The sequence below is a fragment of the Lactuca serriola genome, chromosome 5 (genome assembly GCF_051521515.1).
Source record: "Lactuca serriola cultivar US96UC23 chromosome 5, Lser_US96UC23_V15, whole genome shotgun sequence".
NCBI classification, from domain to species: Eukaryota; Viridiplantae; Streptophyta; class Magnoliopsida; order Asterales; family Asteraceae; genus Lactuca; species Lactuca serriola.
Window position 1 is genome coordinate 241836240 of NC_136412.1, and position 13626 is coordinate 241849865.

Below are 13626 nucleotides of genomic sequence, written 5' to 3' on the forward strand. Positions count from 1 at the left end.
CTAAAAATGTAACTTTGCTAGAGAGAGAGAGAAAGTGGTGGGATCTCTCCCATGTATGGAGAGTTTTCTCTCCCATGTATGGAGAGTTTTCTCTCCCACCAATGTTCTTCATGTGTAATATTTGATCTCCTTTTTCTAATCTATGAAATTCTCATCATATGTTCTTCATTTTTAAATCTAATAAATCTCGAGATATTATTCTTTCGCATCCACCGATCGTTCAAAATGGGTTCCAACACCTAATGGGTTAAAAAGTTAGCTTAACTCAAAAACACAATTTACGAGTTGTTGTGAAATGCTCTAATTTGTCCCAATCTTTGAAAAAATCATAACTTTGTCATGGATGCTCAATTTTTGTTGAAACCAATTCTCAAAGTTTTGTATATGAGTCTACTTCATTTCATTAATTTTGGCCAAAAGTTGGAAACAACTCTAAGTAGGGTGAAAAATACGATTTTCACTGACCAGTTAGGTTTTTAGCAGCTATGATACATAGTTTTGTAAAATTCATAATAAATTGTAGAAAAATCGTATGAACTTGTGAAAGTAGTCCGGAAAGCTAAGAGACAGGGCTACTGGATTATGAACTTAGATTGCCTTTTTGACAGGTTTAAGTGGGGCTAAAGCAGTCTTGAACAGACTGCATTGTTTTGTGAAAAACAAAAAGGCTTTGTTTAGTCAAAACGACTTCAATTTTATGTAAAACAACTTTAGAAATAAGAAAAAAGCTTGGTTTTACTTAAAAACATCACATTTTAAATATTTTTGTTGAAAGAAAACATCATATTTTCTGATATCATAATTTATGCATCAGTTTTCTGCATGAGAAATCAAATTTTAGAATTTCTGCATCAGAAATCAAGTTTCATAATTGTTCAAACATAGATTTTTAATTATGTTGAGTTTTGTCTAAGCAAGAGGCAAACATATTTTCTGGAAATTAGAATTCTAAACATTTATATTTAGAGTATAAATGATTTTAGAAATGTCACCATCCAAAGTGGAACGATTTTCAAAGTAAACTCTATGGATGCTAATTTCATTGAGTGATGGATTGATATGGGTGCTACACGCCATATGTGCTCAAAGAGGGAGTGACTTAAGAATTATAAGGTTGTCCAAGTTGAGGCAAAAATTTATTCTTGAAATTGTGATTCTAAACACTTAAATTTGGTGTTTAAAACATTCCAAAAATTGTATAACATAGAAAAGAGCTAACACTTAATGATGTGTTGTATGTTTCACATGTCCTTACAGATCCACGTTATCTTAGGTGTTGTTTGTTTTTTTCTAAAAAAACATCTTCTAACCACTTATTGTTGCGCTGCGCAGCACACGCACAATACTTGATCCTTTACAGTTGTTTGTTTTTTAGAAGACTTCTGATTTGAAAGCTATTGTGTGTATGCTGCGTGTGGATTGAGTTTTTAAGTTTGATCTTTATTATTTTATCCATGGTATCTTTACAATTAAAGATCAAATAGGGCTTTCACTTAACCTACAAAAAAATAAAATAATAAGAGACTTATAATACAAGATCCGGTTTCTTTAGCATCTATTGACGAGCTTAAAGAAAACCTGTAGCATTGGTTTTAGTAAGGAGATTTGAGAGTTATATAAATACCTGCTAGACACTATCGAGGGCATAGCTCAGATATGAAGTCCTCATCTGCCCCAGAATCATAGTCATTGGTGGGTAATAATTCCTCAAAGGCATCTGTATAATTTGAATACTTTTCTATCAACCATGGTGTCATATATATTTTTGGTTTAGGAAGAGCGAGAGATAAAGTGTTAGTGAGCATGCCAACAACTTCCTCCATTGTTGGTCTATTAGTTGGATCTTCTTGAACACACAACCGCCCAATGTGGATGACTCTTGTAATGGTGCTTGAGTCAACATGAATTCTAGGATCAATTATATATGAATATGGTCCTTCCAACCAGTTTGTCCAAGCCTACAACAATTCCACATATCTATGATTATATCAAAACTATTGCTCCAAAAGATGTGTGTCTTGACATTTTCTATATACATAAGTTTGCCGTTCATTTTGATCATGTTCCTCTATTAGTCATTCATTAAATGTGGATTGTTTAAAGTTCACGTTGAATACATAAGAGACACAACATATAACATTTCTCACTCACTTCACATAATTAAGACCCACAAAATGTGAAGAAAATGAAAAACCAAGCATCTTTTCTATGATTCAAACATTGTCAGAAATTGGGCATAGAAAAGCAAGTACAAGTTGAAAACGATTGACAATAAATTGATATGAAAATTCATGTTAAAACATCAATATATGTACTTTGGATTATATAGGATCTGATCATCCATAATCATACTTACATATACATATCTTTCAAAGGTCATGTTGCCTCTGGGATTGTGTATTGTATACCCAGTCATGGTTACCAAAATCAACACACCAAGACTATACACATCAGCCTTAGTTGACATACGACCAGTCTGATGTACTTCTGGTGCAATATATCCCCTGTCACACATAGCAGTGACATAGCAGGTATTAGCTTGGACCATAACTACTAATTACAGGAGCTTTGAGTAAAAAATATACATTGCAAAGATAAATTAATGTATCTGGGAAACTTTTCTCCTAAAACTATAAGGAGTTGATTGCCCCAAAAAATAGGGACTCTCTCTGGCTGTCCTATAACAAATGCAATATTTTACCATCTTGGGGAAGTTAACAGTCTACAAGATTTTTCAAAGTTTATAATTACTAAGGGATATCATACATATATTTTTCTAATATTCACTTTCTTACAGCTATGTCTCGAGCTTAAAATACTTGCGTACTTAATATGAACTGTAATAGACAGTTATGATATAGACTAGAATTAGAAGGATACAAAGTGTAATTATGAAGTTTATATATATCCTATGTAATCTATCGTTCATATACATAATACAATATTTTTTACCAAGATTATTATGGTATCAGAGCGAGGTTTACTCCTAAACCTAATCGGCGCCTAACATCTCTTACTGTCGATCAAACAATAATCGACAATCCCAAATCTTCAAACAGCGACAATCACAAGTCTTCTGATCCTTCAACAACAATCAGCAATCCAACACACAGGTTCTGTTCTTCTTTCTTTTCATCAGCCCTTGTTTTTCTGATTCTATTTGGCTGCACAATGGCCTTGATTGCTGCATTCACCACTGCTGAGAAAACTTCTCACAACTCTCACAAATTCGGATTTACTCTCTCCCCAACCAACTATGGTTTTTGGAAAACAATGATTCATCCATTCCTTGTTACAAACAATTTGATTGGATATGTTGATGGTACCATTCCCTGTCCATCACCACTTGTTGAACAAACCTCCTCATCAGACAAAGAGCCTGTCACGACATCCCAGCCAAACCCTAATTATCCTATATGGGTTTCTAACGACGCTCATGTCAGGATGTTGATCATCTCGACGATCTCGGAGGCTGCTTTTCCTCATGTTCAAGGTACCTCTACATCTCGCGAAGTCTGGCTTTCCTTGGAACGAGCATACGCCCCTCATACCTCCTCCAGGGAATATACCCTAAAAACACAATTACTAAAGATTCAGATGAAGGGAGACGAAACATCCTCAGCATATCTCAATCGGGCAAAGGAGTATGCTGATGCTTTGGCTAATATTGGTGAACCTTTTAAAGAGAAAGACCTTGTCATGCTTGTTATTGTAGGTCTTCGTGACGACTATAATGGATTAAAGTCGACTCTTCTTGCTCGACAGGTTCCTACAGCCTTCAATGAATTGAATGGGCTGCTATCTGATCATGACTACATGTTTAAACAGTCCATTCCTGTTGTCCCACAACCACAGGGTTTTCACACAAATGCTACTGGAACGACTTCTGCAACAATGTCCTTACAATAGGACTCCATGCAAGCTTTAACTCAACTTGTTTCCCAACTTGGCTTCAAACTACAACCTGCTAATCAACAATCTCAAGCATTTTTCACGTCTTCTTCTCTAAACAACCGTGGCCGTGGTCGCTTTCCCAACAACCGTGGTCGAGGCCGTAATCTAAACAATCGGAATAATAGAGGGCAATTTACTTGGGCCTCTAATCAGAACACCGTCTATGGGACATGCAACCGGTGTGGCATTGGCCACCTTCCATCCGATTGCCCTAATCGTGACCCTGCCACCTTCCGGAACCGACAGCCACCTTCGGCTAATCATGCTGAGTATTGCTCATAGGCACAAGCTCCTTGGCTTCTTGATACTGGCTCTAATAGCCATGTAGTACAAGATCACTCTAGCATCGGAACCACCGAACCATACTATGGTGATGAGTCCCTCCATGTTGGCAATGATAATGGCTTACCTATTTTACATATTGGTTCCACTAAATTTTATTCTTCGAAGAAAACTTTTTCCTTAACCAATATTCTTCATGTTCCACAAATCAAACGTAATCTTCTCTCTGTTCAACAATTTTGTCATGATAATAACGTTTTCTTTGAATTTCACGATACTTTTTATGCTGTGAAGGACGAAATTTCACGTAATACCCTCCTCACGGGTCCAAGTGAACATGGGCTCTACTCGTTTCAACTTCCGTCCTTTCAACCAGTTTCAAGGAGTGTCTTCACCGCTGTTCGTGCTCCTATCCATACATGGCATCAACGGCTTGGTCATCCACATGCACAACTTTTGAATTCCATGTTATCTAAATACTCTCTTCCTGTTTTACATACACACTCAAGTTCTCCTTGTAATGCTTTTCATATAGGGAAATCCTCAAAACTATCTTTACCATTGTCTACTTTTAAAAGCTCTTGCGTTTTAGATTTGGTTTTTTGTGATGTATGGGGTCCGACCCCCGTTACCTCCTCTGATGGACATAATTACTTCTTACTTTGCGTTGATCATTTTACTCGTTACATGTGGATCTTTCCTTTAAAACAAAAATATGATGTTTATGCCATTTTTAAACACTTTCTTGCTATGGTTGAACGACAGTTTAAAACCAAACTCAAATCTGTTCAAACAGATTGGGGTGGAGAATTTCGAAATCTGCCACAATTTTTCTCTCCCATTGGCATCATTCATCGTCGTTCATGCCCACACACAAGTGAGCAAAATGGTTTTGTGGAGCGTCGTCATCGACAAGTTGTAGAAACTGGGCTCACTTTACTTGCTCAATCTGGCATGCCCTCTCATTTTTGGCATTTTGCATATGAAACAGCGGTTTATCTAATCAACCGCATGTCATCCCGTACCTCATCAAATGTGTCCCCTCTTGAACATGCCTTTTCTCACAAACCGGATTACTCTTTCTTACGTGTTTTTGGTTGTCTGCGTTATCCTCATCTTCGTCCATACAATACCCATAAAATGGATTTTCGTTCTATCTCTTGTGTCTTTCTTGGGTACAGCCCTGATCATCATGGTTATAGGTGTCTCGATCCTACAACCGGTCGCATCTATATAGCTCGTCATGTCCGGTTTGTAGAGCAACAATTTCCTTTTTTACAATCATCACCCATTCCACCTACCACTCTTTCTCCTGATCCATACATCTCCAGTTACCCTACCATTATTCCATCTTCCGATAACCCCATTAATACTGCCACACCACCTACACCTCCTATTATACTCAACGAAACTCCCTCCACCAGCTCCTCCCCTTCTACGGTTCTCAACAATGAACCAACCTCCACTACCGAACCAACTTCACCACCTTCTGTCCAATCCACCATTCCTGTTTCTGTGCAGCCCGAGCCATCCACTCGTGTCTGACCATCCCACCTTTGACAGAACCCAAAACCACGGGTCCCTTATGACCCGTCTGCCTATGCTGTCTCTACAAGCTCTTCTGATATTGAGCCCATCACCTTTGCCATTGCCAACAAATCACCCTAGTGGCGAGCTGCCATGGCTGAAGAATATACTGCCCTCATACGAAATAACACCTGGTCTCTTGTTCCGCCGGTTCCCGATGCGAATGTGGTTGACTGTAAATGGGTGTACAAACTTAAAAAGGATCAGCATGGTAAGATCACTCGTTACAAAGCACGTTTAGTGTCCAAGGGGTTTAAGCAGCAACATGGTATTGATTACTATGAAACATTTAGTCTTGTTGTGAAATCTACCACTATTCGCACCATTCTTTCTCTTGCTGTTACACAGAAATGGACGCTTCGCCAACTAGATGTTCAAAATGCCTTCTTACATGGTGAGCTCAATGAGACCGTTTATTTACGTCAACCACCAGGTTTTGTTCATCCCACAAAACCTAATCATCTATGTTTATTACACAAATCTCTCTATGGTCTCAAACAAGCGCCTCGTGCATGGTTTCATCGATTAACCAAAGCTTTACAAGCTCTTGGTTTTAGAGGATCCAAAACTGATCCCTCTCTTTTTATTTTTTCCTCTAAGGGCACTCTTTTATACATGTTGGTCTATGTCGATGATATCATTCTCACAGGTAACAACTCTAGTGCTATTGTGCAGATCATCAAGAATCTCAGTCACACATTTGCGATTCAAGATTTAGGTCCCCTTTCATATTTTTTGGGCATTGAGGTGATTAGAAAGAACCAGGATATCATTCTCTCTCAAAAGAAATATATCTTGGATCTGCTTCATCGGGCGAATCTTTCACATGCGAAGCCGGTACCCTCTCCGATTACTACCACAAATAATTTATCTATTGGTGACAGCCCTTTATTTGACGATCCAGTAAAATATCGCCAACTTGTTGGTGCTCTTCGGTATATCACCTTGTCTCGCCCTGACATCACCTTTGATGTTAACAAAGTCTGCCAGTTCATGCACTCTCCCACTGAAAATCATTGGTCTGCTGTGAAACGAATACTACGCTATCTTCAGGGTACATCAGATCATGGTCTTCTCATTCAACATGATTCTGGATCGATTCTTCATGCCTACACTGACTCTCATGCATCCTTCTTAACTGCCTTCTCAGATGCCGACTGGGCTGGTTGTCCTGATGATCGTCGATCCACCGGGGGGTATGCCATATATCTTGGGAATAATCTCATCTCTTGGTCAGCTAGGAAACAACGAACCGTCTCGCGCTCATCAATAGAATCAGAATACAAAGCCTTAGCTGACACTGTAGCTGAACTTACTTGGCTTGAAGCTCTTCTTAGAGAACTCAAGGTCTCTATGCCATCGGTCCCAATTTTGTGGTGTGACAACTTGGGTGCCACATACTTATCAGCAAATCCTGTCTTTCATGCTCGTACAAAACATGTTGAAGTTGATTTTCATTTTGTTAGAGAAAAAGTAGCTGCCGGCAAACTTTATGTACAATTTATTTCCACATATGATCAGATTGAAGACATCTTTACAAAGCCTTTATCCTCTTAACGATTTGCTGACTTACGGTCCAAGCTACAGGTCGTTACCCGGCCTTAGCTTGCGGGGGAATAATAGACAGTTATGATATAGACTAGAGTTAGAAGGATACAAAGTGTAATTATGAAGTTTATATATATCCTATGTAATCTATCGGTCATATACATAATACAATATTTTTTTACCAAGATTATTAAACCGTAACAGAGTTAAAAACAATTTTCAATTGTGGAAGAGTATATGATGATTTAAAGCATTTCCGATGCTTTAGCTTTACTAATACCGAGTGGCCCAAGTGGTCATCGGGTCTTCACCACAACTGTGACATATTAGGTTTAAACACTACCTTGCAACCATGCACAAATGGAACCAACCAAAAAGCAAATTGATTTCACAACCTTTGTTGTTGAAAAACAAGAAGAAAGTAAGTTTTGAATAATATATATTCTTAGATAATTCGAGGACCCTAGTAGTCACCACCGTGATCCCAAAAAGCAGTTGCCTTTTTGTTGGATCCAATGGGATCACTAAGAAACAGAACATCTGAAGGAGTTCAAGACCGCAGCATGAGATCAAGAATGGAAGTGTTTAAATAAAAGGGTATGTGCGTACTTACATATGTCCCGTATACGTGATCCACTTCGATGCAATCAACCCCGTTTGTCGACCTAGACCTGACAGTTTGGGGTGTAAAATTTCGTCTAAAAGAATGTTTTCAGGATTGAGATTACCATGTATGACATTATTCTGGTGAAGGTACAGAAGTACACTTGCAACACCTAGTATTATTTTGTTGCGCTTATTCCAGTCCAATACAGTACATTTAACGTCTACAAAGACACACACACACACACACACACACATATATATATATATATATATATATATATATATATATATATATATATATATATAATTAAGGTTAATAGGTACACTTTGCCCTCTTTTGAACCAAGGTGTGGCATAACGCATAAGCATGTGATGTATGTTTCAAAAATAAGAAGCGTACCATCTATCAAGCAATCTAGACTTGCATAAAGTGCAGACTCATAGACAAGGAATACTTGTGTTCCTTTGATGGAATATCCAAGCAACTTAAGCAAATTCTCATGCTCAAGTTTTACCAGCAACGCCACTTCATTTTTATAATCTTGGTACTTGGAATCAGAATTATATCTGTCAATTGATACTCCTTGTCCATTTTGTAGCCTTCCCTGAAAAAGAGAAATCAAGTTGGAGTTTTAGGCTTTTAGCAATCTTTGGAAACCTTGAAATAATGGAATTAAAGAAGATGTACGACTATGTATACCTTGTACATGGAACCACAGCCCCATCGTAAAATTCTATTACTATTAGAGAAGTTCTCAGTTGCGTCAACGATAGTTTGAAAGTCAAACCTGCGTAATATTCTGTTTTCACCTCCAATGGTGTCAAAGTATAACTCCAAAGATCTTTTACTCCCAACTACAAAGAAAAATCTGTTAGAAACGAATAAGAAAATAGAGGATTATACGAATATATCATTCAATAGAACACATAAATGTTCTGAGTTTTGTAAACAAATGAGCCATATGAATATGAAAGTAAGAAATACAAGCATATCTAATGCAATAAAATGCAGCATTCCCAAAGTTCGTACAAAAAGAAAGTTGAATCTAAATAGAGTCCAACCCAAAATGTATTTCCATCATATCTTTGTGGATTTCGTTTTTATAAAAGCTCCCCTCCCCCATACTTCATAAAAAGGCATTTGCCCCAGTAACCGACTACCAACAGAAGGTCGGCGACAATCACTAATTGCAAAATAAAGCATTATTTAACGTCACTCATGACACAAATGATGAGGGACATGACATGTGTATTGGGTAAAAAGAAATAAGGGTTTTGTCAGCCTAGGAAAACCTAAGGTTCCTCGACCCTGGAACAGTCAAAGGTGAGAGAAGGATTGGTAAGTCATTCCAACACAGAAGAATTAGAAATTAATTCTGAAGAAAGATCATCTTAATATTAAAATAGATTATGGATGGAAATGAAGTTTAGATTAAAAAAGAGGAATATGGAGACAGTGAACAAGGACAATGAGTCACCCATGCAAATTAATGAAAAAATTTCAAGGATGGATGAAAAGAAAATATTCATCTGTTAAATTGCGCTCTTGAATTCATCGCAACAGAGAAGAAAACATGCATAACCTCTATCCCGACACACAAAAAAGAATTCTTCTATTAATGCCAATAAAAATATCAAGCCAGATTGAATATGAGATCAAAACAAAAAGACACCCTTAACCCCTAACCATGAGGATTGCTATGTTATCAATCTTGTAAGGTAAGGAAGTTATTTATGAAATATGTAAAGTTAAACAATGGGCAACCGTAGTAGCACCAAGTCATTTATTCTTGATTCATTTGGAATCAAAACAGAGGAAGCAAGAACCCTGAAGAAGTTGGAATGAAACTTTGACATGCAAATCAGTACAACTGTAAATCTCCGAATGAACATAAATTGAATAAATTATTATATATGCAAGAAAATGTAGGTGGAGAGATAGCAGAAAAGAGCAGCCCTGTGGAACAAAAGACGGTTTTTGTCCTCGGCACACAAAACCAGGCAAAAATGCCAAAATTGATTATCTGTTTATTTCAACAGGATGTCATTTGGAAATGGTGACAATTTTTTATTCAATTATGTAAGCTACCTCAATTTCACTAGGTTTTGCAATTTTTTTAATTATTAAATTTTGTATTGATGATCCTCAATGAAGGAATATCTTCTGTTCAACTGCAAAGTTATCAGACTTGTATATGCTCACCTACTCGCCAAAACAAATTGATAATAAATATGCTCTTGCAATAGGTGTATACAAGCCAACATCCACAGGTAGATCAGTTTGTGTGCTTATGCATGAGAACAAACAAAGAAACCAGGACAAAACAACAATTTACCTGAATTATGCCCACTGAATGAAGACAGAAACATTGGCACATTATTACCAAATATTTTCATGCGTTCTGGGTGCAATGTGTAATTGGCTTTATCCTGTTGAGATAATACAGACTCAAGAGAGACTACAACTTCAGACATTGTAGGTCGTTGCTTTGGATTGTTATGCAAACACCTATTTGCAAGCCATCCAAACTCCTTCAAACATTTAGGCAAGATTCTGTCTGTTATGGTATGATCAACAATTTGCTTTAGCCTACCTCCTTTCAGAGCTTCTTGGGCCCAATTTACTAAACCCCAATGCTCCTCATCAAGACTTTTGTCCACTGCTTGTTTTCCACTCAAGACTTCAAATAATACAACCCCAAACGCATACACATCAGTCTTTCTCGTCAGCCTGCCCGTTGCAAAGTAGACTGGATCCAGGTATCCAAAAGTGCCTTTCACAAAAGTGTTGACATAAGTGTACTGTTGATTAATTGGACCAAGTTTTGACAGCCCAAAATCTGAAATCTTAGCAGCCCAGCTGTCATCTAACAATATATTTGAGCTTTTTACATCGCGATGTATAACTCCATGCTTAATACCCGCACCAGTGTGAAGATGATCTAACCCGCGGGCGGCCCCTAAACATATTTTGAGCCGTCTTGCCCAAGGTAAAGGACTCTGAAATTTATGAAGATGGTCTGCAAGGGTTCCATGGGACATATATTCGTAAACAAGAATCATCTCTTGCCCATCATTGCAATAACCAATCAAAGACACTAAGTGACAGTGCCTTAACTTAGAAAGCATCTCAACTTCAGCCCTGAACTCTATTTCTCCTTGATTAGAGGTTGAATCTAGGCGCTTAATAGCAGCAACCAAATCAGTTGCCCCATTAGTGATGGTTCCTTTGTAAACCATGCCAAAACCCCCACGCCCGATTACCAATGACTCATCAAAGTTTTGGGTTGCTGAGTGAATCTCAGAAAGTGTAAACTGACGGAACTGCTGTGGCAACTCTAAGGACGAGGAAGATCCAGTATCCATACCGGTAGGAAATAAGATGGTTAGAGATCTTGAAAATTTAGAGAGAATTTGAGAAGCTGGAATGTTTCCAGTGTATAGTTACAGATATGCAGTCCAAAGCACTCTTAATGTCTTGTAGAATTTTCAAAGTCAAACATCAATAAATATTTAGGGACGTCAAATCGGAGGTGGAAATGCACGATTTCTCGATAATGAAGAAGTAATTTCGCAGAAAATGTTACCTTTTAGAAACGGCCGCGTATGATAGCTACTGGTTTTGCTTGACTCGGTTTTTTTCTTACTCTGCAGTTAAGTTTAATTACGTCCCTTGGCGTAGAAGACTACGATCACATTTTTCTCGCTGAAAAGCTTTGCCTCTGTATATTTTTCAAACAAATAAACCGTTAAATAATACTAAAATTTAATGTGATTTGTTGATATTTTATTGTTATCTCGTTATTTTAGTGTAATTTAATTCACAAATTAACAGTAAAGTTCAACTCTTATTTTAGACAGGCTAGGAAGTGTAGATTGCATGTTTGTATAAAATAATATTGATTTTGGTTCGACTAAATGGCAGGGGTGAAGGGAGTTGCGTCTCCTTAGGGTCCAAGGGCCAAAGCTCAAGTGGGGTTAGGATAAAATCAACATTTGATGTTGATTGATCTTATCTTTGGTAATCATAAGAATCTGAATTCCATAAAACCCTAGTTTGTGGTCTCATATTAATGCAATGACATGAAACTGTCCCTCGAAGGATTATCTTCATAATCTGAATTTCGTGTAACCCATGTATAAGGTCGAAATATCCTATTCAGAAAATGATCACACGGCCCCTTCAATTAGATCCAAACTACTTATTGATTTCAAAACCTTTTTTTCTCTTTCAACCCCTAACAATTCAGTCAGTTTTAAATTGTTGATATCACACTTAGAAGTATCTGATTCGTTGTTCCTGACCCCTTTTATATGCCTCTTACTCGGTAATTATCAAACAAACCTGTAACTACTACTTTTGTTAAATTTAACCATATCTGTCTTTTTCTTTCGGTTTTTTATTGTTCTTTTTAATTCATTAAAGAGTAAAGTGTGAAATTGGTCGTCTAGTTTGCAAAAAACTATAGATCTCATTCAATCAACAACCACCAAATACCCGTTTGATTTTCATCACTAAACATCTCAAAGAATTTGATGGATGTTGAGTATACAAATCATAATACAACTGTACATGTTGTGGCAAAACCATATGGGAACCGAAATGTGAGTAGGCATTCAACTACGGTGGTGGGGGTGTATAATACGACATTGTATAGTTGTTCATCGGTGTTGTAGTTGACTATGCACACCACAGTCGGCGGTCGTGTGTAGTAATGAGGTGGTAGATATCGATACCCATGATGTTGTGGATGGACTTGTTGGGGGTCTACTTGGTTGTGAGCTACCACCACTACCATTACCGACACCTTCATCACCCTTTTCACTACCACTACCATTACCATCGCTAATTGTAGGCTCTCCGCTGCCATGCAACGATTTTACTAACTTTCTTTGGATCTTCAATAGGTTTTCCATAGTAGTCGTTAGTGACTTGATTTCTTTAATGGAGATAGAAGTTCTTCACTTATACTCCATTGGGTGGTGGTGGGTGGCATTTTAGTTTCCTTCACACGAACCTTAGGTGGCATTTCAAGCCATAACTTTGCATGCTTTCCTGTTACCAGTTTCCGAAGAAAAGTCTTCGACGACACATCCTCAGTGAGGCAACCTATCATATCCTTCAAGACGAAGTCTGTGCATCATAGAGAAAGAAAGAAAAAAAATAGAGAATTCATTTGCCACTTCTTTTTAAAAAATGGGTCTCTTATAAAAAAAATTCCTTATGCATTAGTAGTTGTTTGGTTCACCACATTTTTTGTTATTATAATTCTTATTTTTATTAAGTGTTTATTTATGCACGTTTTATTAGTCAACAAGAATAAATCAAAGCCATGTAGGCTATGAAGTCCGGGTCTCATGCTAGATGGAGTTAGTTGCATATTAGTCGTAGGTGAAGTAGTTTAAATTAAAACATGCATATGTACTGTGTTTTTATCTCCCCTGCATCATCAATTCACAATAAAAGCTTTAAGCTTCAAAAGGTCTCCTGTCCCAAATCTCTATTCTCTTACTGTTATATTGAGTTGTGGTTTGTGAAAAACCAACATTTGGTATCAGAGCTAAATCTGGGGGGCGTATGCCAAAGTATCAGTCCAAAGAAGATATGACGATCGGCTCTGGAAGTGGAAATGGAAACGGTGAGAAAGA

At 37.5% G+C, this 13626-nt stretch overlaps 1 protein-coding gene across 3 annotated transcripts; it reads right to left on the reverse strand.

The window, feature by feature from the left end:
- Positions 1–1419: 1419 nt before the first annotated feature.
- Positions 1420–11471, reverse strand: LOC145053850 (putative receptor-like protein kinase At5g38990). 3 transcript variants are annotated; one of them, XM_079001963.1, is made up of 7 exons: positions 10314–11471; positions 8678–8832; positions 8378–8582; positions 7985–8042; positions 2357–2504; positions 1625–1958; positions 1420–1498 (listed from the first exon to the last, which is right to left on the reverse strand). In XM_079001963.1, exons 1-6 carry the CDS (start codon positions 11341–11343, stop codon positions 1635–1637), a joined length of 1920 nt encoding a protein of 639 aa, XP_078858089.1. In that variant the 5' UTR covers positions 11344–11471; the 3' UTR covers positions 1420–1498; positions 1625–1634. The 3 variants fall into 3 exon arrangements, with proteins under 3 accessions (XP_078858089.1, XP_078858088.1, XP_078858090.1); XM_079001962.1 differs by having other exon boundaries at positions 7985–8198; XM_079001964.1 differs by lacking the exon at positions 1420–1498 and having other exon boundaries at positions 1768–1977; positions 7985–8198.
- Between the last annotated feature and the right edge of the window lie 2155 nt (positions 11472–13626).

What these genes read in the sequence shown, in the direction of transcription:
- LOC145053850 (XM_079001962.1), bottom strand. Translation starts at nt 11,343, where the DNA reads ATGGATACTGGATCTTCCTCGTCCTTAGAGTTGCCACAGCAGTTCCGT. An exon ending in ATTCAGTGGGCATAATTCAG is followed by an intron (nt 8,833 to 10,313) that starts GTAAATTGTTGT and finishes TTTTCTTTGTAG; the next exon opens with TTGGGAGTAAAAGATCTTTG. An exon ending in ATCACGTATACGGGACATAT is followed by an intron (nt 2,505 to 7,984) that starts GTAAGTACGCAC and finishes TATGTGTGACAG; the next exon opens with GGGATATATTGCACCAGAAG.